Raw genomic sequence first — 26,238 nt, forward strand, 5'->3', positions numbered from 1 at the left:
CTCTTCTTTATTCACGACCAAGCTCGTACCGAAGGTCCAATTGAGGACGAATTCCACTGTTCAACCTAAGATTAGGCTTGGTTATCACATTGCGATTGGTTTGATCATTTATTTTGTCTTTAACTTATTTACCTGTTGTTCTTAACCATTCGTATTGAATTAAATCACATATCGGTTAAGCCGCATACAAATTTAATTGTTACTCATTTTTGGGGTTAACAACAATACCAGCAAAATTTGTTCGTGAACCATACTAAGCTCCTGAAGAATTAAGGAGCTTAAATCAATTAGTAAATGGAAATTTTGTTAAATTCAAATAAATTCTAGCTTAGAATCCATTGTTCCCTGCAAATACCTTAAAACAACAATTTTCATATCAATCACATTTATGTTGCTTCTGTTACAACTTTTTCTATACAACAGTACTCATCCTGAATTGTGTGTGTATATATATACCTATGATCATAAGAATAGTTTTAAGATGAGAAAATGCAGTGAAGGAGTTTCAACTGCAGATAAACAAATGGTGTACTGAGAGTCCTAATTAAGCTAGCTTGCAGTTTGAAGCCCTCTCAGAGAAAGGGAAGCATATATGTATGTTAATTAGTTGTCTTCTATGAAAACTTTGAAAATGTAATCACGAAAACGCCTTGAGTACGCCTTTGGATCGACTGCAGAGATGGAGTTGGGATCACATTGCATAGACTTGTATGCATGTTCAAGCTTCTTTGTAATGTCATAGTCTTGAAGTATGTCTATGATACCAAAAAACAGTATCACATCATACAATTCTCCTGTTGCTTCTCCTATTAGCTGAATCTCTCCTTCACTCATTTTCCTCTCTGTCCTTTCAACTCTTGCTGGCATGTTTATTCCTAATTTTATGCTTGCCCACCTGCAATTTTCATCATACAATCAAGAATCTTAATTCATGACAGCTGATTTTGACCAAAGTTTCTGACTTACCCTGCCTGATCAAGAAGCAACTGATCCATATCTGCTCGAGAAAGACGAGGAACTGCTTCATTTTCCGAGCCTCCATTATCTGCAACAAAAGATAGTCATGCTTACTTTAAACTGGTTAAGCCTGAATTATAAGGAAAGTTACAAATAAACGAATTTTCCAAATGAATGATGTTCTATGACAAGCTAGAATGAAGTTATCACAGAATTCACTTAGCTTTAAAAGGTAAACATTCAAGTGTTATATAAAATTAGCACCAACCAATTGGTGTTCTACAACCAGAAGGTGTCTGGTCTTCACCACTATCTGCTTCTCTAAAATGAATTCCAACTAAAAGGCTGTAGTCCATCACTCCCTCTTGTTCCAAGAACTCACAATCCCTGTCAACTTGCCTGCAAAATAGATAATTTTCACTTTTCATACACGACGACATTTCTATGAATGTCATATTAAGTCACACCAATGTTGCGAAATCTTTTCCTGACATGTATTTTATGCTTGAATGAGATGTTGAAAGTTTCAAATGTCGTCGTGTGTGAAGGACAAAAGAAGCCAAAGCAAAAAATTTTACCTTCGGAATTCCTGAAACCATGTCTTTTGTAACCTGAAGATGAAGTTCAGATCAAGGTCTTTAAGGGTTGTGGTTGCATCAATCTCTGATTCTGGCTTATCAGTCATTCGGCCAAATGTTGATCCTTTCAAGTCGAATCGTCTATGAATTGAGTAATTTGTGCAAAAAAGATTCCCCATGATAACAAACCGTACCTAAACCATTGATGAGAGCATTAGAATTGAACAGATTGTTTGACTTTACTTTATGTTGAATACCTTCTTCTGTGCTGGTCCACTTAGCTTCACACAATGCAGGCCATAGTACTTAGTCACAAGGGTGTTCTCAAACGCGCGAACATGATTGAAATAGGCACTTAACATCCTTAGAAGCACCTAACAAATCCATTGGCATGAAAAATGATGAGAAGGGACAGTGATCTTTTGCAGGGAAAAAAAAAAGCAGTGCTGTTTTATTTAAGACTTACTTTTGTTTCTGCTTTCTTCATTGTCTTGATCATGTATCGATCATCGTTTGTCAAGTAGAAAAAACTTCCACTTTTTCCAGGGGAACAAAGCTCCCGGAGGGCATCATTACCACAAATTGATATCATATAATCAGCTGCATCCACTTTGAATAACATCCGTAAAGCCCTGACAAACATATCGATAAATGACTAGCTTCAAAAGTGTTTAAATTTGCACACTTAAATACTCCAATCTTGTATAATTAGGCCTTACCTGAAAACTTTTGGACAATAATCTTTCCATCTGAATTCACAAGACGGATGAGGTGGCGTGATCTTCGATCCTTCAGGTGGAAACCTTGTCCAATACTTCTCTCTAGGATCAAATGCTGATGGCTTGAGATCTAGTGATGGAGGAGGACCAGGCCTTCCTACTGAATGCCTATGCCATAAATTTACATCACAAGTAAAAATCACACAAGGTAACTTGCATAGTTCTAATCATCAAGCAAGATGATGTAGACATATAGTATCTCAATTTGCAAATAAATTCTTGAAATATACATGAAAGTTAGAAAAAAACACAAGTTAAAATAGCTACCTGATTCCCAACTGCAAATTGAGCATAAGCTCATAATTCTTATGTCCTTTGGAAATGGTCTGACCTTGCCTCTTTACAAACTTAGGAATCCTAATAGGGCTTCCTCTTAATAAATATCCATCAGTTTCCTGCAAGCCAACCATGGAATCGTCCGAATTATAAGAAGTACTAGCAGAATTTCCAGCAGCATCCGATAGACGTATTCTCCCAAATTCCCTATCTACAGCAGGTGCATCTATTCTCCCATCCAAGGACATTCTCCTAGGTCTAACGTTGTTGTCCACCGCCTTAGATGATCTCCATAGCGCGAGTTTTTTCTGTGAAGGCAATATCGGAACTTTCTCAGGCGGACAAATAGTACATTCTGTTAAATCAACATTGAAAACTTGTTGAGGATCCCATTCAAGATTGCCACCTTCTAACAATGATCCAGATGGATAAAATGTACCATTTTGTTCATTTGGATCTTTACTCCAATTTCCCACATAAAAACTCCCATCATTCCATCTAAATGTTCCATTTCCTTTAGGAAATCCATCTTCCCAATTCCCTTCATAAACATTCCCATTAGGCCAATACATTTTGCCTTTACCACAAACTGTCCCATTCTTCCATTCACCAACATAATAATTCCCATTCTTCCATGTATACCTCCCATTTCCTTCTTGTAATCCCCTGCACCATTCCCCATCATAACAATCTCCGTTCGCGTATTCCTTAACGCCATGTCCATGTTTCAAATTCATTACCCAAGAACCTCTATACGTATCGCCAGTAGGCCCCGTGTAAGTCCCCTCTCCATCCATAAATCCGCTCTTGAAATTCCCCTCGTACATTGCCCCCGAGGGCCAACTAAACATCCCCTTCCCCATCGTTTTCCCTCTAAACCAATCTCCAACGTACATACATCCGTCCGTCCACCAATATTTCCCCTGTCCATGAGGGAAATTATCAAGCCAATAGCCACTATAGTAATCTCCATTGGGGAGAAATCTCTCTGCATGGAAAATTTCTCCGCTCGCGTGCTCTTCAATATCTTCTTGTTGCTCTTGATCATTTTCTTCTTCTACCTGTGATGATCCTTGTGTACCGAAAATCGTGTTGGCACGTCTTCTTGTTGCAGCCTGTGTTATCCTTATAGTTGCCTCCCACGCCTTCATGTTATTGTCCTTTTAATTTCTTCTCGATCTTGACATGGATTTTAGCATATTATTAAATTATTTTTTGTGTTAATCAGAAATAAGTAGCAAAAAAGTTGATGGATTTGATCTGTTTTCATTGACAAAATGTATTGTTTCAACCATGCATGGACATGCAAAGATAGAAAATTGCTCCTTTTTTTTTTCTCTCTGTCTTTCTCTCTATTTGCTCGCTTTCTCTCCCTTTCTTTCTCTGTCCCTACTTTGTGATGTAATGAAGGAGACAAGAAAAGAAATCAAGTACGTTCACATTCTTTGTCCTTATTTTGACCACATTTTCCAAACAAAAAAGTTGTATTTTTTTTGTCTTCCTTTTTCTTTTTTCCTTGTCTTTTTTGGGTTGTTTTAACTTTAAGGGGTATCTACAAATTAACTTGTCTATCATTATTGGGAAAATGAGGACTTAAACATGTGATAGTGCAGGTCAAATGGGGCCTCGTAAGTCTAATTAATTAGAAAATAGTTATATACCTATGTTATTAATTGGAAGAAGCCAATCAACTAGTGGATGGACCATTTTAAAATTTATTGAAAAAGTTAATATCATTAAGAATAAGTTGAACAGCGATACCTATTAGTAGAATTTTTTTTGTATAGATTTTGGGTCGAGAAAGTTGTTTTTCCAATTTTTATCTGGTTGTGGTTTGGATGATTCAAAGGAAGACTTGTTCAGCTACAATAACCGTTAAAACAGCTATGAAAATTGAGGCTTTATGACATTTGGAGGGATGACCGAGTTTAGAGTTAATCTAATTTCCCATATTCGGAGATCATAAACTTCTCTTGAAACTACCTAATGAATGTGTTATTAAAAATTCTTTTTTATGGTTTCGATGTTCAGTATTTGTATTGAAGTCCTGATTAATCTAGATTCGCATCGCATAAGGCTCATTAAAGTAGAAAGCGCTCTCTACCATTCTTATAGCTCGAAACTAAAACTTCTAATTGAAGGTGGAAGAATTATATTTATCCCACCATAACCCTCGGCGGTGAAACTCACCGGTTTTCAAAAGTGGCAGCTTTTGAAAATGTTCAAAAGTGTGTGTAGATTCACCAATTAAGGATACTAATCAGATTCTTTACTTTTTTCTCTAAAAAATAACTTTCTGTGAGTGACAGCTTACGCATTCACCAAATGTGATACTTTGACATAATTATATACTAACAACGTAATTTCTTTTTTTTTTTTTACTTCATTAATGTAATTTACAATTGATTTTCAAAAGAATGGAATCTCGCCTTTGAAATTATTTTAAGGGCTTGAGCTTAAAGCAAAAAAAAAAATCAGAGATATATGTCATGACCCGCCACATCATCATGCCACGTAGGTGCCACTTGGTATATATTGTTGACATATTGAAAGCTTACATATGAAATAGACTAGCACATGTGAGAAGGTTCTAGAGAAATACGGAGATTTTTCATGGGAGACCTTAGAACCCTATGGAATTGCTAGGAAACTCTTTAGAATATTCTAGCTATGTAGAATATTCTAGAGAAGGGACTTACTTGTAAATATTAAGGGCCTTGTGTAATAATTATTATTTACTCTCTAGTCCCTAGGACACTAGTATATAAATGGGGCTATTCATTTGTAACTCACCAAGCAAAACAATCAAGTTCTCTATAATAACAAGCTTCATTTGACAAATTTCTCTTGTCTTTCTTATCTAACATTCCCTTAGTGATCTTGAATGTAATATTTAGGCTGACTTGGCATAGCAAGATCGTGCGCAAGGTGTGCAAGATCGTGAAGAAGTTGTCAAGTGCCGCACGTGCACTTAGTTCAAGTCTAAGGACGTGACAACGTGGTATCAGAGCAAGGTTATGACTGAAGGAATGTTGGAAAGAATACAAGAGATTGCTAGAAGGAAGCTTTGTAGGGAACCATGGTCGGAATTACCGAGGGCGTGGTACTTGCAAAAGGGACCGATGTGAAGGTCCCTAAGTGAAAGCAGTATGACGGTGCACGGGACGCACGCGAGGTGGCAGACTTACTTTGGAGGATGACGAAGTTCTTAAGGTACACAACGCCTCAATGTACTTGACCGAGGTTGTCACGTTATGGTGGCGTCGAAAGTATGCCAACACGGAGAAGGGGCTATGCAAGATTGAGACGAGGGAGTAGTTCAAGAAGGAGATGAAGAAGCAATTCTACCCGATGAATGTGGTGTATGAGGCTAGGCGGAAGCTAAGGGAGCTCCGACAGATGGCCACAATTCGGGAGTATGTGCGTGAGTTCACTACCTTAATGCTGCAAATATCGTCGTTGTCCGAGGAAGATTCCCTCATCTACTTGATGGATGGGTTGCAAAATTGGATAAAGCAGGAGTTAAGAAGACATCAAGTAGCCAGCGTGGAAGAGGCCATAACGGTAGCCGAGTCGCTCGTTGAATTCAAGATGGAGCCTGCCAAGTCCAAAGAAGGCAACGCCGAGAGGGATGGGGGAGATCATGATGAGGACAACGGGAAAGTCATAGCCGAGGTATACAAGGGCAATGGAAAGGGGCCATCCCATAACGGACAGGGGTCCAAAAGAAATAGCAAGGGGCCAGAAAACGGTAGCGAGTACGTGTCTAAGGGAGGGTGCTACTTCTGTAAAGGATCATATCGGGCAAGTGAATGCCCAGAGTTGGGGAAGCTTGCAGCAATGATCGGGAACTTTTGCTCAGGCACACAAGGGTGACGCAGGAGGGACTGCCTGCATTAGGGGGATGCGCTTGGAATCTAAGCCGAAAGTAGGGGATTCCAAAGCCTATCTTGGTTCCATGTATATGGAGCATGGTGGCAGCAAGAAAAGTTAGGCGGACATAGTTGAAGTGGATGGCGAGTTACAAAGTGATGGTACGCTATCGGACTTAAATGATGCACCAAGCAGAGGGATCAAGTTTGCCAGTAAGGCTTGAATCATGGCGGACTGCCAAATAAGGAGTGGAAGCATGGACCCGATGCTTAAGAAGCTGCTAGATTTGGTCGAGTCATGGGGAGATTCAGGCCAAGAGAAATGAGAGGCATCCGATGAGCGGAGGATTGAGGCCATCATTGCTAGTTGTTCAGAGTACAAACGGGCAAGAAGAAATGTGTCCCATATCTTGTGACATGGGAAGACGAACCGCTTCATAGGGCATCATGGCTAATGGACAAAGATTTCTGGCGCGCCAAAGCGAGGTGCGCGTGTACGTGTCGATGCTTTGTGCCGAAGGTGGCACATAATTGGCTGGGGAAGAGTGTCATGACCCGACACATCATCATGCCATGTAGGTGTCATTTGGCATATATTGTTGACATATGAAAAGCTTACATAAGAAATAGACTAGCACATGTGGGAAGGTTCTAGAGAAATACATAGATTTCTCATGGAAGACCTTAGAACCCTATGGAATTGATAGGAAAGTCTTTAGAAGATTCTAGCTACGTAGAATATTCTAGAGAAGGGACTTACTTGTAAATATTAAGGGCCTTGTGTAAAATAATTATTTACTCACTAGCCCTAGGAGACTAGTATATAAAGGGGGCTATTCATTTGTAACTCACCAAGCAAAACAATCAAGTTCTCTATAATAACAAGCTTCATTTGGCAAATTTCTCTGGTCTTTCTTATCTAACATTCCCTTAGCGATCTTGAGTGTAATATTTTAGGCTGACTTGACATAGCAAGATTGTGCGCAAGGTGTACAAGATTGTGAGAAAGTTGTCAAGTGCCGCACGTGCGCTTAGTTCAAGACTAAAGACGTGACATAAAGCTAAGAGCCTTTTGGTTTGGATAAATCCTTTTACCAAATTAATCTTGTTGATCAAATCCCTGGTTATTATATAGATACTCATTTTTTACAATTACAACCGCATATATATAGATAGTCCCCAAACTCTTCAGTTTATAGGAAAGATATACCTACGAATTAACACTACAAAATAAAACAATAACGGATTTAAGTTATATACACTAATCAGGTAAGTTTTTTCATACTATCATTGTGGTCTAATTGGTGATAACATATTAGATCATTTTCACCAAGTTATTAAATATTACTAATATTTGTTATAGAGAGTTATCTCTAACTGCAATATATTTGACCTGAAGGCGTAAATATGTATAACAGTATCGATTCATAAAATTTAAACAGATCACTGGGAATAAAAAGAACATATAAGTGTCATATAATTGCAATTAATTGTACCTACACATTCAGGTCAGTTCTTCAACTTGTTTGAGACTGAAGTTTAGCGAAACATATTCGAATCGGTAAAACTGAAGAAATTGTTTTGAATTATTAGACCTTATTGAATTTGGCAAGAACAAGTACAGTAGCAGAAGTAACAGCAGGAATGAAAATCTCATCAGAAATTGCTTGTGGCTTTATTCTTTGCTTGATGAATAATGCTGTCACAGGAATTCCAAATAGATAAAACAATGTATCTTTGGCTCCATATCCAGTTACTCCTGCTTCATGTATTAGTTCACGAACAATTTTTCGAAACTCATCCTTTGTCAATTTTGTTCCTTTCCCTTTGTGATACTTCTGAAAAATAAAAATTCACCAAAATTGTTCTAATTATTTAACGACAAGATGGGGTGACTATTTTTTGTTACATTAAAGTAACTTTAATTTTTATAAAATATTACTCATTTTAACAGTAAATCATACAACTTTATTCATTATAACAAATCACCCATCACGAAACACTTCCCCACCCCACTCCCAAAAAAAAATATATTATGAATTTGAATTAAATATGATATGAAATTTCTAGACAGTGAGAAACTTACTTCGTATACTTGCAATAGAGTTGTAGTGCTTGGAATCTTAATTTGCGTACTCCCTTGCCTTCTATTAATTTCTCTACAGAAAACAAAAATAAAAGATTAAGAAAATAAACTAAATTTTCTTCTCGATGTGATTAATTTGCAGTAATGAAATCAGGCATGGTTAAATTTTTTGTAAACATAAAGATCATAAAATTTAGTAAAATTAAACAAGAATATATAAACAAGTTGCAAACAATATAATATAGATCATATCTTAGCTACTTTTTCTTTATATTTAAAAATCCTTTTCTCAAAGATAAATTTGTTTAATCTTTTTTAAAGAAGAAATTAAATGAATTCCTTTCCATTCAGTTACATCACATAATATTAAATTTTAGTAATATGAATAACTATTTTACTCGACCGTTTGGCAAATTGCATGGTAAAAATCAGCAGACGTCCATCTAAAATACTTGTCGTAACATATTTCTACAATTTCATCGTCAATCTTCTCATCTCTTCCTGCAAAATAAATGACAAAAGCATTAGAAAGGATAAAGATGCAATATGGTAGTTTCAGTTGTAAAAATCTCGAGTTGAATTTTAAGAATGAAAAATTTCTTGGTAGGGAGGGTTTTACCCCCTTAATAGGCCTACCCAGTGGGTATCCAGATTAGCCCGGCTCAATGTACTCAGACGGTTAAACAACAATAACTCAGAAAAATTCCCTTATGATCACTCTACGTAACATGAGAAACAATAGAGAAGTTCTTGAAAATATATGACTAATATTGGAAAAGCGGCTTATACACACCCTGAAAACTTTGACCAATTTTCGAGATGGCATGGCCCATAAATTGGAGAGCTCCTTCACCAATTTTCTTGAAGGTTCCCATAATTTGGAGATTAAGAAAAAAAATAAGGGGACAATGGTGGAAGGAGAAAGAGCTTTATATATTATATACTTTAAAAGAAATTTATATATGGGTGTGATATGAGGCTTGGAAGGTAGGAAGGGTATATTATATTCCTTGAGGTTTGGACAAAACTTTTTATGAAGTTCTCTAATTAATAGCTTTGAAAATGTACATTCTAATACTATATGCTAATCAGAGAAGGTTTATATGTTTAGCATATAGTATTAGAAAAGCAAAAAAGGCCAGCAGGGGTCTTGTTACACGAGGAAAATTGGGGAAAAAGCTCTTCAGTAGAGTAAGCCTAAGGTGATTGCCTAAGAGAGATGATGATAATTGCAAAAGGAATAAAGAAACTTCAAGCAAAATGAGCGGACAAAAAAGGTTTGGTTAATAGCTTATATTTAAACTTCAAGTAGTAGAATTGTGTATTTTTGGTCACACAACCTAAAATTAGGGTTGTACATGGACCGCGTTGGTTCGGTTTTCATCAAAATCGAACCAAACCAACTATATCGGTTTGGATTGGTTCGGTTTTGTCGGATATTTCGGGTTTTTTGTTACTTAAATATTATTTTAATCTTACTTTGTTAAATTTTTTATAAGTAAATATATGTTTAGTAAAAATATAAAAAATTGACAAACATTATCTATTACAATATTCTTATGAGAGAATTTTCTTAGTAACATATATTAGTTATTTTTTTTAGTCGTCTGACAATAATGTTTCGTTGATGTGCACTTTCAAGGTTAACCGAATTTAGTAATTAAACATAAAAATCAATATGATACCTAAATAATAATAATAATAATCACTTTACATTCGAAAAAGACATAACAATTTAGTAGATCTTAACATATGATACGAATATGGAAGAACAAAGAGATTGACGCATTTCCGTAACACTTGATGAGAAAGTGATCATACAACCCATTATTTAAGGTTAATAAATATGGAGCACTTCATATACTATTAAATATTATATCCTGCAAGATAATCCCAAATATTTCTAGACAATTTTTAAAGAAAACTCTATATAAAATCTTAAAAGTATATATAAAAATTATATATTTATATGTCAGTTTGGTTCGGTTTTTTTACTCAATACCAAACCTAGTCGGGTTTTTTAGTCGGTTTGATTTGACTTTTCTATTTGGTACGGTTTTCCGGTTCAAATTGTACACCCCTACCTACAATCATAAACTCAAGGGATAAAATAATGTAAATACTTGCCTTTTATGCAAGGAAAACCATTTTCATACTTTATAAATCTAATAAGAAAGAATATAATATCTTGCAGTATAAGTTCTCAATAGATCCCAAGTTTTACGTATCGTTTGATACTCCAATTTGTAAAGATGGAGTGCCATCGATATATTTCAGGATAGAGAAGCAGACGCAGGTTCCAATACGCTGAATGATCTTTAAATTGGGAGAAATTCAAAAAGTCAAATTTACAAGTGGTCATTCAAAGATAATCACAGTTTCAAAAGTAATCGAAATTTAGTCACTTTTTATGTAAAGATAAATCTGAACGAAAACACTGTTCAAAATCCGGATAATACTCCAGTATAAAATACTAAAATTCCAGTATAATATACTGGAACTCCAGTATAATTAAGTATACTGGAACTCCAGTATATTACCGTTCCAGCATAATATGTTGGAAGTTGATACACAGGTGCTCCAATCTCCAGTATATTATGCTGGAATTTTTCGCCTGTTGGAGTTCCAGCATAATATGCGGAAAGTTCATACATAGGTGCACCGATCTCCAGTATATTATGCTGGAATTTTTCGTGATGTAGCAAAATAGTGGCTATTTTTCAATGACTTTGCAAACGCTAGCTATTTTTGAATAACCAGTCCGAAAATTGGCTAGTCCGTGCTATTTTTTTACCTTTAAATTTTGTAGACCTAACAAGAATTTCAATTGACATTAATATCAGAATACGCCATAATTAAGTAATATTTGAAGTGAAAATATATTAATTAACTCTCATTTAGTGATAACAGTAGTAAATACTTACCCACGTAATTACACCAAACTAAGCAATTTATCCGAAGTTGTTTAAAGCTAAAGTGAGATTACATATCATTAACTATAATTAAGTGACAAATGTGCATATGAAAGCTGCATATTATGCATCCATTGATTTCATATCATTAACTATAATTAAGTGACAAATGTGCATATGAAAACTGCATATTATGCATCCATTGATTTAGTATAAACACCGAGTGCAGTAAAATTTTACAGTAGGCGAACACACATGTTAAGTATCCATTAAACACCAGATGCACAGAAACGATTTCTGCGCTTAATAACCCAAAGAAGAAGCGGGGTGCTGAAGACTGACAAATGGCATTTTTATAATAAGGCTACACTAAACCAATATCGCAAATTTGTAGATTAGGTGAATCAAAGGCAAGTAAATTATATATGCATCTTTTATCCAAATAAAGTCAGAATGGAACTGTTAACCCAAATACAGATCCACCATGAAAGGTTGCTATTTCTTCATCTTGGCAATGGGAAAAATGACATTGACTCAGTAAAGAAACAGCAATCAAGATAACATCGATGGTCTACCAAAACCTACACAAATTACAACATTCAGAGGAAAATTCACAAACAAGTTGTGAAAAGCCGATTACATAATTAAAACTGCCAGGATAATTAGGACCAATCACTCGTATGCACGATGCTAAGCTCCCTCTCCCAGCGTCCTCTTGGATGTGCTGATGTAAAGCACTGCATGCAGAAAAACTCTCAATATTACCTTCGGACCATTAGAGGCATAGGTAAACTAGTGCAGAGTTAGATAACGAGTTTTTTACTTACCATTATTTCCCCGTATGAAGGCATCACCATATTTGTTCTTCAATTGCCCGTTTACATATTCTTCTGTTTGTTCCATTGCTATATTCATGTATCCATCTAAGCAGGCTAGGATACCTACACCATACAATAACAATTAGCATTTACTTGAGTTAGAGTTTTCCTCCAACATATTGAAAAATGAACATTACCAGCTAAAGATCTTCAGCAATTTGCAATGATATTTAACTTAGGCCAGCAGTCAGGTTTTTAGCTAGATTGCATGTGAAGACCTCACCCTAATAAAGCTTCCGCCTTACCATGTAACTATGCAGGTTGAAAGAAAAAGTTAACACCGCTTGTATGAGCTTGCTCATATTGCCAGTCCCAAGCCCGAACAAAGGAGGTAGTTTGTGGTAGGCTGACAGCCATCGTAAAGCTAGTCAGTGTTAATGATGAATTAGAGAACTTCTAGTGCATTTTATTTCGTATAATATTGATCTACGATGAGCTTAAATAGAGTGACATTGTCAGTGAGGATTCATATACCCAACCCAAACTTGCTTTGAGATTGATGCGTAGTCATTATTTTTGTTGTTTGGAGTCATCAAGTGCAGATATTAAAGTAGTGGCATATATAAATGAATGTGGATAAGCCTTGCAGCATACATGCAGCATGTGGTGTATGTAATGTAAGACTTGGCTCCTCAACCGTTAGCTATGTTGCTCGGTCTCTTCAAGAATGCCATCAGGTGCGTGTCAGATCCTCCAAAAATAGTGCATTTTTGAAGGATCCGACACGGATGCAGCAACATTTTTGGAGAGTCGGAGCAACATAGCCCGTTAGTATCGTCTTGAGTTCCTCCAATTCTATACTAAAGTTTTTTGACACATATCCCATATGAAATTCAATGGATTTATTGTATTAACTCAAACATCATAACCATGGTCAACAGTCTTTCACATTCCCTCTCTCCCATTCAATTTCAGACTCGAAATTATATCCTTTTTCTTCCAAATCTACCATGATAGAACTGATGTAGCTCAGTCAGTTAGAGCATTCTTCCCCTCGGTCTACAAATCATCCTTCTCCCTCAGGAAACTTATAGCCTGTTTGGCCAAGCTTTTTTTTGGGCCAAAAGTGCTTTTTTGGCCAAAAGCACTTTTGGCCAAAAATTGAGGTGTTTGGCCAAGCTTTTGGAAGGAAAAAAAGTACTTTTGAGGAGAAGCAGAAGCAGTTTTGGAAAAGCAGAAAAAAGTAGCTTCTCTCCAAAAGCACTGTTCTGAGAAGCACTTTTAAGAAAAATACACTTAGAAGCAGTTTTCAAAAGCTTGGCCAAACACTAATTACTGCTCAAAAGTGCTTTTCAAATTAATTAGCCAAACACAAACTGCTTCTCACCAAAAGCACTTTTTAAAAAGTACTTTTGAGAAAAGCACTTCGCAAAATAAGCTGATTTTAGAAGCTTGGCCAAACGGGCTATTAATATTGTCTAGTCTCTTTCCATAAACAAAGGGACCTCCACCATGTTTTATGAACACCACAGTTGGTAGCAGGCATGGTGGGTTAATTTTCATATACTAGCTCAAAATTAGTACTGGTACACAACTTTACGGTTGACTCTCATTAAACTATTCTACAAACGTCAGTCTCCATTTGGGTCATGTGTTATGATTTTTTCACTGATGCCGTAACCATAAAACTTAATTAGCGACCCATTTTGATGTGTCATATTGTCTCCAGTGAACAGCCTCTCCTGTTCATCCAGTTCTAGTTTAAAATTTTGACATGTGATCCTTTAACAATTCAACAATCTGATTTATCTTACTAATCAATACAGTTTAACCATAGTTAAAACATAATCTTTCCGCCAAAATATAGTATAAGTCATTGGCGGAATGATAGGAAAGATTATCTTTTAACTGTGACTAAAGTATACTAATTAGTAAAATAAATCAAATCCAATGAATTGTTAAAGGTAAATGTGTAAAAAAAATTAAAGTGGAACGGGACGAGCAGGAGATGCTCACTAGAGGAGCTGAATCCATGAATGTGATGGCTCAGAAGGATTGTAGCTGAAAATTTCCCTTTCTAAGATACTCTACACCAAGAATATATTGCAGAGAAGGAGAGAAAAACCAAATAACAATGCAATGAAGCATTCATAAGCACCAAGAAAGGACAGTGAAGTCAAATTCATATAAAGGTTTCTCTCCACATAACATATTATTCAGGAACCTATTGGCAAATATATAAAACAACTAATAAAACCAATCATTCATACAGGAGATCTAGAGGACAATAAAGTATACTAAACAGTTACACAGTGCACATAAACTTTGAATACAGTATTTCCAACTTTCGCATATGGTTAAATCTCAGAATGAATGTTCAGTATGTTAATTGCATCAAATGATTATTAACTTCAGGGAAAAAAGCTTAGTTTCTCTCCCAGAATGCAAGTAACAGATGCCTACCACCAAGATCAATTTTTCATAAAGTATTAGTACAATTTTATTACAGAGCAACACTTATTTTACAATCCATCGGTTTAGATATTTATTACACAGGTAAATTGGGATGCCCGCTAGTTTGATCTATAGACCATTAATAGTCAATGCAAACGGTTGTCATTGTTTGTTTGAAAAGGCAAATGGTGGTCATCTTACATAACAGGGACTACCAAATATTTGAAATGTGATGATAAGAAAATACACATCTGTAATGTGAGAATACTCAAACATTTTTCACTCTACTAGAACCTTAATGCTGTGTCAAAGCTTTAGTATCTCAAGGAACATTTCATCTACTCTTGCTACTAATTATTAGAGGTCCAAATACAAATCCTGAGGCGAGAAAAGGTCAACTACTGCTACATTTGTTACTAGTATACGTGATAATATGGTTTAGTCATGTTGTTGAAGTAAGTTCAAAAGAATATAAGAAACAAAAGGAACCAGAGTGACTAACCTCGATAGTCAACACCTGAGTTCAATTTAACAACAACAGGTCGTCCACGAATAGATTTGAGAAAATCTGCTGGAGTCTTGGTGGTTGCTGATCCTTTCTCTCCTGTTCCACTCATTTTCAATTCCGTACTCTGTAGAATCTCAAAAGCAGTAAATTATCAGGATACAACTTACAAAACCAGTATAAAACACTACCGTCCGAGTAAGTTACAATATCATTTGACACAAGAGAGTTAACAGTGTATGCATTGGCAAAGAAAATTGAAGTATCAGAATGTAGCCACCACCTACCACCAGATTTTTTCCCCTAGAAGCATTTTAAAGGGAAAGTCACATTTTCTGATATAGAAAAGGACTCAAAACTGAAATCTGATTGCAACATTCAAATGGTTTTCTGACTCTCCAACTACAATTGATTTTGCAATTTCTAGGCGCCCTAATTCAACTTTTAAGATGATTGTATTTCAAACGTTGTTTGATAGGCCCGTCATCGAGTGAATAAATCGGCTTCTAGCCCATTACCGGAAAAGACATCCTTTTCAACTGGGTGGGATCAGATTCAGGAAGATGTCGCGCATTTCGGAGTTCAAGTCCACCCTCAAAAGTTAAAACAAATTTGCATGCAGGGTGTGCTGAATATTCCATTCAGTAATAGACCATAAAACCGATTTACTGCTACATCCTTGGAAGGCCTATCCACCATTCTCCACAATACATGCAGAGTTGTTTAACTTTCGCAGGAAGGGATCAAAACCCTGGGCTCTACGAGTTTTTCCTGTAGCATCATTAGCGGAGACCCCTGCAAGCTCAGCCATCACAGCGCGAAGTCCCTCATGCGCATCAGAAAATTCTGGACTCTTTTGGGTTCTAAGATTTTCAGATCCAAGGCATATTATATATGAACCAACTACAAATACCATAGCAAAGGATCAAACTTGCACGAGCTTGCATTTTTCAATATACATCTCTCTAAGAGGCAATCTAGAGCACACTAAACGACTTAAGAAGGAAGCATTAAATAAATCTAACTGGGCTTTAAAAGATTCCCAAGGAACTTTACAACTACTCTAGTAGATCATGAGGTATAGAAAGAGCCTCTCTTTTTTTTTTGTGCAAACTCTAAATGAATTCCACCACTCGTTAAAAGAAATGGAAGAGCTCTTTATATATATGTGCTCCAGACCTCGAACGACTTTTACAAACTAAAGTTAACGAGAAGACAACAAATAGATATTATCTTCTAATGAATAGCTCAAAGATGGCTTAAATTGACACCTAAAGGCATACCCTATCTTGGAGGTGGACAACGCACAATACAAAGACGTACAGTCACCACGTTTTGACTTTTCGGGTTGATAACCATTGAAAATCAACATTCAAGACAGATGAACCACAGGAAAGGCATTTCATGAGATCCCAACCTTAGGTCTAGTTAGACTCAAACTAGTCTAAAATATTCCAGGACATACTTTATGTGAATACATCCACCTAAAACCAGAGCACAAACTTTTCTAGTGTAAATCAAATGATAATCCTCCGGATCCCCCGGAAAGACTTTAAACTTAACTGAAGATCATTGGCAGTTCCATAGATAAATGTCTTCATAATTGATTGTGGGGTTTTCTCAACTCATGTCCCTTTAAGTTAAGTTTGTTGTTTCCCATGAATCACAAATCTAATACCTTTAACCAAGGCTTTTCATCAAATTGAAAAAAAAAATTGCTTCTTTTAACTGAGACAACTTGCTAGCATTACAAAGCGGGATCAAAGTTAGTACTTTTCGAATTGTCAAGCTCCAAGATCAGAAATTTAGTACAAAAATTGATTCTTCGGGATCAAAGTTAGTACTTTTTGAATTGCCAAGCTCCAAGATCAGAAATTTAGTACAAAAATTGATTCTTTCCCTAAGATTGGTCAATTTCCTTCAATACAATCAGCTCCCGGGAAAAAAACAAAACAAAAAGGAGTAAAACATGAGCAATTAACCCTTTAGTTCTGGAAAATAACAAATTCTCAAAATTAACAAAGCTTTTTATTTTAATTTTTGAATTATTGTGGTATGTCTTAAGTAAAAGATGGGGGACACGAATCCCAAATCAATTACATAATGCAATATGGATTTTGTATTTCTTGGAGCATATTGTAGCGATAGAAAGACAACAATTTCAAAAAAAAAAACACGCACTAAATAGGCAAAGTAAGAGAAAAAGAAACAAAAGTTCAATAGTGTACCTCAACGACTGATTCTTCAGCAAGGAAGAAAAGTACAGAACAGAGAAACTTTGAAGAGCCGAGGGATTTTGTGCGAAGCTACTAGGGTTTTGAGTTCTTTGTTTACAAGTTTTGAACTCGTGTATATGAGGGGTCTTATTAAAGACTCCTTATAGTCCAATAGGATGTCGAAATTGCAGATTTGACCCTAAAGTTTTTGTTATTGTTGTAAAGTATGATTTATGTGACAAATATTTGAATGCATTCCTAAACCCGTCAAACAACAATTACAACAATCCATCCCAAGTTAATTTGAATTCGGTTGTATACATTCTCAAAATCTTAATATTTTGGGTTCATAATATTTCAATATAGTTCTCTCGTTTAAAAGAAAAAAGAAAAAAAATGGTCCAAGCCTCCCACTTAGTGATCACTTGGTATTTTATGCATCTTTATTTGTGTTCTAAAATATTATCCCGTAATAGGTAATAATTATTCGAACAATATATACTATACCGATAAAAGCAAGGTATGTGTCTTTTATATACTCATTTATTACTTAATCATGGTAAAATGATGTGCGTTCTCACTTTAAAATGTTGTACTTGTTGTTGTTGTTGTTGTGTTGGTTGAACATTTTTTCATGAGATTACGAGACTTGATATTCTGGATTTTCTAATAGTGAGGTTCGAGTTCATTTCCATAAATTAATTGCTTTACTTTCATTTCCTGCTTTTGCTTTCCTGTTATTATTATTATTATTATTATTATTATTATTATTATTATTATTAGTAGTAGTAGTAGTAGTAGTAGTAGTAGTAGTAGTAGTAGTAGTAGTAGTAGTATTATTATTATTATTATTATTGCATACATGTTATTGTAAGTAGCCGCTTAGCCTCGTCACTACTTCGTCGAGGCTAGGCTCCACACTTACAGAGTACATGAGGTCGGTTGTACTCATACTACACTCTGCATTTCTTGTGCAGATACCGGAGTGGGTCCTAGCGGCGTTCAGTAGTTTTTGCTCGGATTTAGTCGCTGATGGAGACTTGAGGTATAGTTGCACGGCGTCCGCAACCCTGAAGTCCCCTTCCCTAATATCTTTAATGTCTTTTTGTATGTTTCAAAATAGCGTATTTTATTCAGACTATGTCTGTAGCACTGTAGATATTCATGTGCTCGTGACACCAGTTTCTGGGTTATGTGTAGACTCGTTGTTCGGTATTATTATACTATACTTCAGACTTAAATAGTTTTCATTGTTAATATATTGTCACAAATTGTTAAAATCAGTTAATTTCCGGTTCATGTCGGCTTTCCTAGCAAGTAAATGTTAGGCGCCATCATGACCCCGACGTTGGGATTCTGGGTCGTGACATTAATATTACTATTCTAATAATTAATTTGTATAATCGAAGGAGTGCAACTAATTATTCAATTTAAGTAATAATATACAAGTGTAATCATGAGAGGCATTAATACATTTGTGAGAAATAAAAATTAAAGAAAAAATATATCTACTATATAATAAAAATATTAAGTGAAGTTAGGATCCCAACATCTTTTTATATTTGTGAAACACAAAAATATTTCTCCATTGCTTTATTTACTCATATTTTGTTAGTTAACTCACAACTCAAATCTTTCTGTTTTTCTTAAATAGTAACTAAAACAAGAAATATCTGTAGAATAAATTAATCAATCTCTGTGGGTTCGACATATTTTTATATTATTATTTGACAGAGTACGAGTCAAAATTATATATACGCTAGACACTCGTCAAATTTTTGGTGTCGTTGCCGGGGATTGGCAAAATCTACTACAGATTAATTATTTTACTACTAATTTGAGATATTTTTATTGTCTAATTAATTTGACTTTTTTAAAAAATTTTAGGGTGGGTATGACCCGTTCCTCCTCAAGAGAACTAGTTGAATACGATCCTGAAATTGAAAAGTCCTTGCGGTTGTTGCAAAAGGAACATGTTTCACGATCTCAAATTTCTTCACAAGAAGAAATGGATAACGTAGAACTTAACAACAATAACAACCAACTCCTGCCACATCAAGTAGAAGAACATTTTGATGAAGTGGCACCACGACCTGATAGAATGCTAAGAGATTATGCAAGGCCAAATTATTCTGAAGGAGAATCAAGTGTAAGGAGACCACCAATTGCAGCAAATAACTTTGAAATTTCCACATGCTTGATTCAAACTATTCAGCAGTCATGTCAATTTACTGGTGATGTGAGTGAAGATCCTCACAGCCATCTAATTGATTTCTTGAATTAGTTAAAACTTGCAAGTATAATGGAGTCACAATAGACACTATCAGGTTACGACTTTCCCCTTTTTCATTAAAAGGTGAAGCCAAAATATGGTTGCGAAGTCTGCCAAGAGGTTCAATCACTACATGAGACCAAATGACTCAGAAATTTCTTATTAAATATTTTTCACCTGTAAAAATATTTAAAATGAAGCAAGAAATCAATAATTTCGTGCAAACAGATATTGAATATGTATACCAAGCATGGGAACGATTAAAAGCAATACTAAAAAATGCCCACATCATGGTACCCAATATCCTCACATTTTTTATATTTTATATTATGGTCTTAAACCCTCTGCTAGAAATATTATTGATGCAACATCATGAGGATCCATAATGAGCAAAACCACTATAGAAGCCATGCAATTGCTCAATAAAATTTCAGAAAATATTGTTCAATAGCCCTCTTACAGAATGATTGTTAATAAAAGTAGGAGTCAATCAAGTTGAAGCTTGGAATTCATTAGCGACAAATTGCGAATCTGACACAAAAAGTTGAAGTCTTTCATGTAAATACTCAATCATCATCTCAACATGAGAATTGTGATGTTTGTGGAGGTAATCATCCCAATCATGAGTACCAAGATTCAACGCAAAATGAAGAACAAGTAAATATTATTGGCTATAGAACAAGTTATCCATTCAGTAGTCCCATGACACAAAAACATCTGGGATTTCAATTGGAGTAACCCAAATGGTGCTGAAAATCTTCAAAGATTTTTTAATAAAAAGCAGCAGGTGTAGGGAATACATGGTTTTCAAAATTAAGACAGAGGGCAACAAGATTTTCAGAAATATCAACAACCGTCCAAAAGAGCTCATCAGCAAAACCTTGAAGACATGATGTACAAATTCATTAAGGCTACTGACGAGAAGGTTGAAAGTCAAAGTTCATGCATCAAGAATTAAGAAATCCAGATGAGCCAATTAGCAACCCACATGTGTGGACAAATAAAAGGTGCTCTACCAAGCAACACCGAGAAAAATCTAAAGGAACACCTCAAAGCCATCTCTCTATGGTCAGGTAAAATGCTTAATGATCCATATACAGATAGACAAGGAAAGCCACAACAAGTGAAACAGGTAAATGAAGGTGAGAATAAAAGAGACTCTAAACTTCTAAAAGAACAAAAAGATAAAGGAAGAAAGGTACAAGAAAATGAATTGATGAAAAATCCTTACTTTGTACCCCTCCATTTTACCGAAAAAATGAAAAGAGAAAATCTTGACAAACCGTTTTCAAAGTTTCTGGATATTTAAAGCAAATTTACATTAACATACCTTTCATAGAAGCTTTGACACAAATGCAAGTAAAAGAAAATTAAAAGAAGTTTCAGTGGTTAAGCTTAAAGAGAAATGTAGTGCTATACTTCAAAATAAGCTTCCACAGAAACTTGGTGATCCAAGAAGTTTTACAGCTCCTTGTACTGTGGGAGGTGCTCACTTTGAAAATGCATTATGTGATTCAGCTGCTTCAATATATCTAATGCCTTTTTCAATTTTCAGAAAATTAAAATTTGGTGAAATGAAAGATACTGGTGTGTCTCTTCAATTAGCTGATCAAAGTACTAAAAGACCCAAAGGAATAATTGAAAATGTCCTTGTTAGAGTAGATAAATTTACATTCCCAGTAGATTTTATGGTACTTGAAATGGAAGAAAATACTGAGGTACCATTAATTTTAGGTAGACCATTTCTCTCAACAGGAAGAGCGATCGTTGATGTCATCAAGGACAATTAGTATTGCGAGTTGATGAGGAGAGAGTGATTTTGACATGCAGAAAATGATAAAATTTCCTGGGAATGAGTCATCATCGTATTGCTTTCAAATTGACTTACTAATGACCTTGTAGATGAATTCAAGGATAATCAAATGATTACTGATTCATTGGAGAGATGCTTGGTCAGGTTAGGTACCACAAGTGATGGAAATCCCACAATCAGAGAAGAAGCCGAAACATTGGAAAAAGAATAAGAAAATGAGAAAGTCTCATAAAAAGAAGTTAAATCAAAAATTGAACTCACAAATCTTCCTTCTCATTTGAAATATATTTTTCTTGAACCTGAATTATTTTCAGTAATCATTTCATCTTCTTTGACTACAGAATAAGAATACAAACTGATAGAAGTCTTGAGGAAACGTAAAAGAGCTTTAGGATGGACTATAGCTGACGTCAAAGGAATCAGTCTAGCTATTTGTATGCGTAGGATCCTCATGAAAGAAAATTACTAACCAATAGTCCAACCCCAAAGGAGACTGAATCCAACAATACAAGTTGTCGAGAAAGAAGTGGTGAAACTTTTAGCAGCTAGTATTATGTATCCAATATCTAACAGCCCTTGGGTATGTCCTGTGCAGGTTGTATCAAAGAAAGGAGGTATGACTGTAATAAAAAATAAAAATAATGAACTCATACCTACTAGAATAGTCACAAGATGAAGAGTCTGTATTGATTATAGACGACTTAATGATGCCACGAGGAAATATCATTTTTCTTTGCCTTTTATTAACCAAATGCTTGAAACAGTTGCAGGCCATGATTTTTATTATTTTCTTGATGGATATTCTGGTTATAATCAGATACCAATTGCTCCAGAAGATCAGGAGAAAACCACATTCACGTGCCCCAAGGTACGTATGCTTACAATGTTCTTATTTGATAACTATTTGATAGGAACAAAGGTTATAGTCGCCGATCATGCATCCTTAAAGTATCTATTAGCAAAGAAAGACGCTAGACCTAGATTTCTAAGATGGATACTCCTTTTGCAATAATTTATCTCGAAATAAAAGATTGAAAAGGTTCAAAAATCAGGTAGCTGATCATTTGTCACATTTAGAGAATTCTCCTACTGAAATACTAGATATCCAAGAGGAATTTTCTGACGAGCATATCTTTTCAGTCGCGATGGTTGTAAATAGACCTCCTTGATTTGCTGATATTGTCAATTATTTAGCGGGAGGGTGGATTCCAATAGATTTTTCTTACGATCAGAAAAAAGCTTAAAAAAGAGGCAAGACATTATTACTGGAAAAATCCTTATTTGTTTAAATTTTGTGTAGATGACATAATCAAGAGATGCGTACCTAAGACAGAAATTAACAACATTTTAAGTTATTGCCATGATGGAGCTATAGGAGGACACTACGAAGGAAGAAGGATGGCAGCTAAAGTACTTGAAGTTGTTTTTTTCAGGCCTACTTTGTTCAATGATGCAAGAAATTTTGTTGCCGCTTGTGACAAATGTCAAAGAACTGGTAGCATTTCAAAAAGGGATGAGATGCCTCTTAACTCTATTGTTGTGTGTAAAATATTTGATGTTTGGGGCATTGACTTCATGAGTCATTTTCCTCCTTCAAATGGTTGCGAATATATTTTAGTATCTGTTGATTACCCCTCAAAATGAGTAGAAGCAATTGCTACTAAAAAAATGATGCTCGAGTTGTTTGCGATTTCCTCAAGAAAAATATCTTCTCTAGATTTGAAACTCCACGAGTTATCATAAGTGATCAAGGAACTCATTTTATAAATAGACAATTTGCTAGTTTGTTGTCAAGATATGGAGTTACTCATAAAACAGGAACTCCATATCATGCTCAAACAAGTGGACAAGTAGAAGTATCCAGCAGAGAATCAAAAAGAATTTTAGAAAAAACTGTTGGCTCTTCACGAAAAGGTTGGTCTCTAAAATTAGATGACGCTTCGTGGGCTTACAGAATTGCTTTTAAAACTCCAATATGCACATCTCCTTATACACTAGTTTTTGAAAAATCTTATCATTTACCTGTAGAGTAGAACATAAAGTATATTGGGCTATAAAATTATTAAATTCAAACTTGCCAGATGCAGGAAAAAATCGCCTCTTACAGCTTGATGAGTTGGAAGTGTTCAGATTTACAGCATATGAAAATGCTAAACTGTACAAAGAAAAGACAAAAATATCATGAAAAGTTCATTCGCCATAAAAACTTTAATGTTGGAGACAGTGTTCTGTTATATAATAGTCGGTTGAGATTATTTCCCGGAAAGTTCAAGTCACGCTAGTGTCACACCTCCTTTTTTACACACCTACCCCGAAGGATAATGTATAAGGGAGTTTTTCCATTTAAAGTGACATTATTCGAAATGGGATTATTTATTTGTTTTTAGAGTCGCCACTTGGGATAGGATTGGCTTTTGGTGTCCCAAGTCACCGGTTTAACTTGAATCCCAAATCGAGAAAATTTTCGACTTTCCAAGTGAAGTCTGCGGACCAGAAATTCTTGAGTAAGGAATTCTATTAACCCGAGGGAAGGTGTTAGGCACCCCCGAATTCCGTGGTTTTAGCACGGTCGCTTAAACTATCATAATTGGTCTATTACCTGTTTTTAATACATGTTTCAATCTATAGTGCAATTTTAAGTTATTTACCGCTTTAAATTAATTTTTAAGGAATTTTGCAACGTTATTAAAACACGTCTCGAACCACGTCACATAAATGCACCCGTGATTTTTGACATATTTTAACACCGCTGAGATTTGGATTTGGGTCACATAAATGCGCACCCAGTTTAGGAAGGTAGATTATTAAAAGCGCGCCTAAAGTAACTAGCGTGTTGATATCATTGCGGGAGGCCATGAAAATTCGCTAAATGGCACGTCCCGATTTCTAAGTATTTTTAATTATGTGAGGGCCATGGAAAATTCAACTAATAGCACAACGCGATTCTAATTTCAAAGGATCGTACTCAACCAAAGCAAACTACATGGTAAAATTAATTTTTCCATTCCTGATGTCCAACCCCGACGACTCGATTCACATGAAGAAGCACATAAGTCGTGATTGAACGACAACGAACAAAAATAAAATCGAACAATTCCATTAAACAAGCATTCAGACTATTCAAAAGATTTAAATAAACGAACAACTAAAATTATACTAAGTGAGGCATGGAAAGGAATAATAATAAAATAATTAAACTAATCTGCAAAAACGTTAACACATGTCTAAGCCTACCCATTTTGCTAGTTCCCTCACCACGTTAATCCCATGGTCTTTCAGTTCAAGCTTAACTAATGATATAATGATTCAATTACTCTTTCCAATTGTTGATTTATACTCAACACTCCATTAATAGTAGCTATCCACACTTTATTGAGCAGGACCAACCAGAAGAACAAATCAAACAAAAAATAACATAACTTAAACACAAAATAAGAAAGAAAATACAACGCTATCGAATAATCCAATCCCTTTAGTTTTTGTGCTCACACTTGCGCAACCAATCTAGATCTAAAATCAATTGCTCAATTCCAATATAACGTCGATTACCCCAAAATCCATATGGTTTAATGTTCATCAATGTTGAAATAAGAATAAAAAAAAATCAGATTAAATGATCCAAAAATCAATGAAAACACACTGAACTTCATGCCGATCTATTCATTTGTGCAAGCAGCTACAGAGACACATGGTCAAATAATAGGGAAGAGATGAAGGAACGGACCTTTTACTGCTGAAATTTTAGAGCGGATACAATGAAAATAAAAACTATAGAACATCAATCCTCACGCAAGCTACGGACTAGAAAACGAGACTGGCATCTTCGAACAGACTCATTTCTACTGGGTTTGGATGGTGCTTTCAAGCTACTTTTCGCACTGGTTTGGAGCTGTTTTCGGGTCTGTTGTTAGTGCATTTTTGAACAGCTTTCAATTAATTTTTTGAGGAAGGTTTTGTTGCTCTATTGGGTAGGACAGAGCTGGATTTTGGAGTAGCTATTTGGTCGGTTTTGGGCTATTTGGGATTGGTATTTGTGGCTGAACGATGAGGCTTACGGGTTATTCATGGCTGCATTTTTGGACTGGTTTGAAGCTGAGATTCACAGGTGTTTTTGAAGAGGAAGATGAAATTCTAGGAAGGGGAGGGGGTCCTTTTGGGTGTTGAGCGGCTGATTGGGTTTTTTAGAGTGTTTTTCGGTCTCTTGTGTTTGTGGTATAGGTAATATTATATAGGGTACGGATTAGGTTAGGGGTATGGGCCTAGGAACTATGGGCTAGGTATTTTGGGCCAAAGACTAAAAATAGACTATAAGATTTATAAAAACGGGATAAACCAACCTAAAACTAATTCTTTTTTCTAAAATTATGTACAATTATAATATAAAAATATAAACTAATTTTAATTAATTGAACTAAACTATAAAACATAAAACTACTTTTTTTGTGTTTTCAAGATTATAAAAATAAAGATAGGGTGCTATTTTGGTAATTTTTTTTTAAGATTAAAAATGACTATAAAATATTAATAAACCTATTTTTTTTTGTAATTTTTCAATTTCTTGTAATAAAATAAAGTAAAATAATAAAAATTAGTTGAAATGGCGATATTAGGCCTAAACTAAATATTTACATGCTAAAATGGGTAAAATTTAGGGGAGGGTCAAAAATCACATGTCAACAGCTAGACAGGACCGTACGTCA

General features: G+C 35.3%; 3 protein-coding genes across 4 annotated transcripts; all 3 read right to left on the bottom strand.

Annotated features, from left to right (window-relative positions):
* On the bottom strand, window positions 353–4,211 carry LOC109233060 (phosphatidylinositol 4-phosphate 5-kinase 6-like). Its single transcript, XM_019398808.1, has 8 exons — window positions 2,582–4,211; window positions 2,255–2,422; window positions 2,002–2,167; window positions 1,793–1,909; window positions 1,536–1,729; window positions 1,226–1,356; window positions 967–1,045; window positions 353–895 (listed from the first exon to the last, which is right to left on the bottom strand). The coding sequence occupies exons 1-8, from the start codon at window positions 3,739–3,741 to the stop codon at window positions 604–606; spliced, it is 2,307 nt and encodes a 768-aa protein (XP_019254353.1). The 5' UTR covers window positions 3,742–4,211; the 3' UTR covers window positions 353–603.
* On the bottom strand, window positions 7,916–9,475 carry LOC109233850. Its single transcript, XM_019399703.1, has 4 exons — window positions 9,342–9,475; window positions 8,947–9,049; window positions 8,549–8,621; window positions 7,916–8,300 (listed from the first exon to the last, which is right to left on the bottom strand). Exons 1-4 carry the CDS (start codon window positions 9,421–9,423, stop codon window positions 8,052–8,054), a joined length of 507 nt encoding a protein of 168 aa, XP_019255248.1. The 5' UTR covers window positions 9,424–9,475; the 3' UTR covers window positions 7,916–8,051.
* LOC109233061 (sm-like protein LSM36B) lies at window positions 11,856–25,732 on the bottom strand. 2 transcript variants are annotated; one of them, XM_019398810.1, is made up of 4 exons: window positions 25,263–25,732; window positions 15,235–15,364; window positions 12,288–12,401; window positions 11,856–12,197 (listed from the first exon to the last, which is right to left on the bottom strand). In XM_019398810.1, exons 2-4 carry the CDS (start codon window positions 15,347–15,349, stop codon window positions 12,151–12,153), a joined length of 276 nt encoding a protein of 91 aa, XP_019254355.1. In that variant the 5' UTR covers window positions 15,350–15,364; window positions 25,263–25,732; the 3' UTR covers window positions 11,856–12,150. The 2 variants fall into 2 exon arrangements, with proteins under 2 accessions (XP_019254355.1, XP_019254354.1); XM_019398809.1 differs by lacking the exon at window positions 25,263–25,732 and adding an exon at window positions 17,466–17,603.

Source organism: Nicotiana attenuata, chromosome 10 (assembly GCF_001879085.1).
Source record: "Nicotiana attenuata strain UT chromosome 10, NIATTr2, whole genome shotgun sequence".
Classification (NCBI taxonomy): domain Eukaryota; kingdom Viridiplantae; phylum Streptophyta; class Magnoliopsida; order Solanales; family Solanaceae; genus Nicotiana; species Nicotiana attenuata.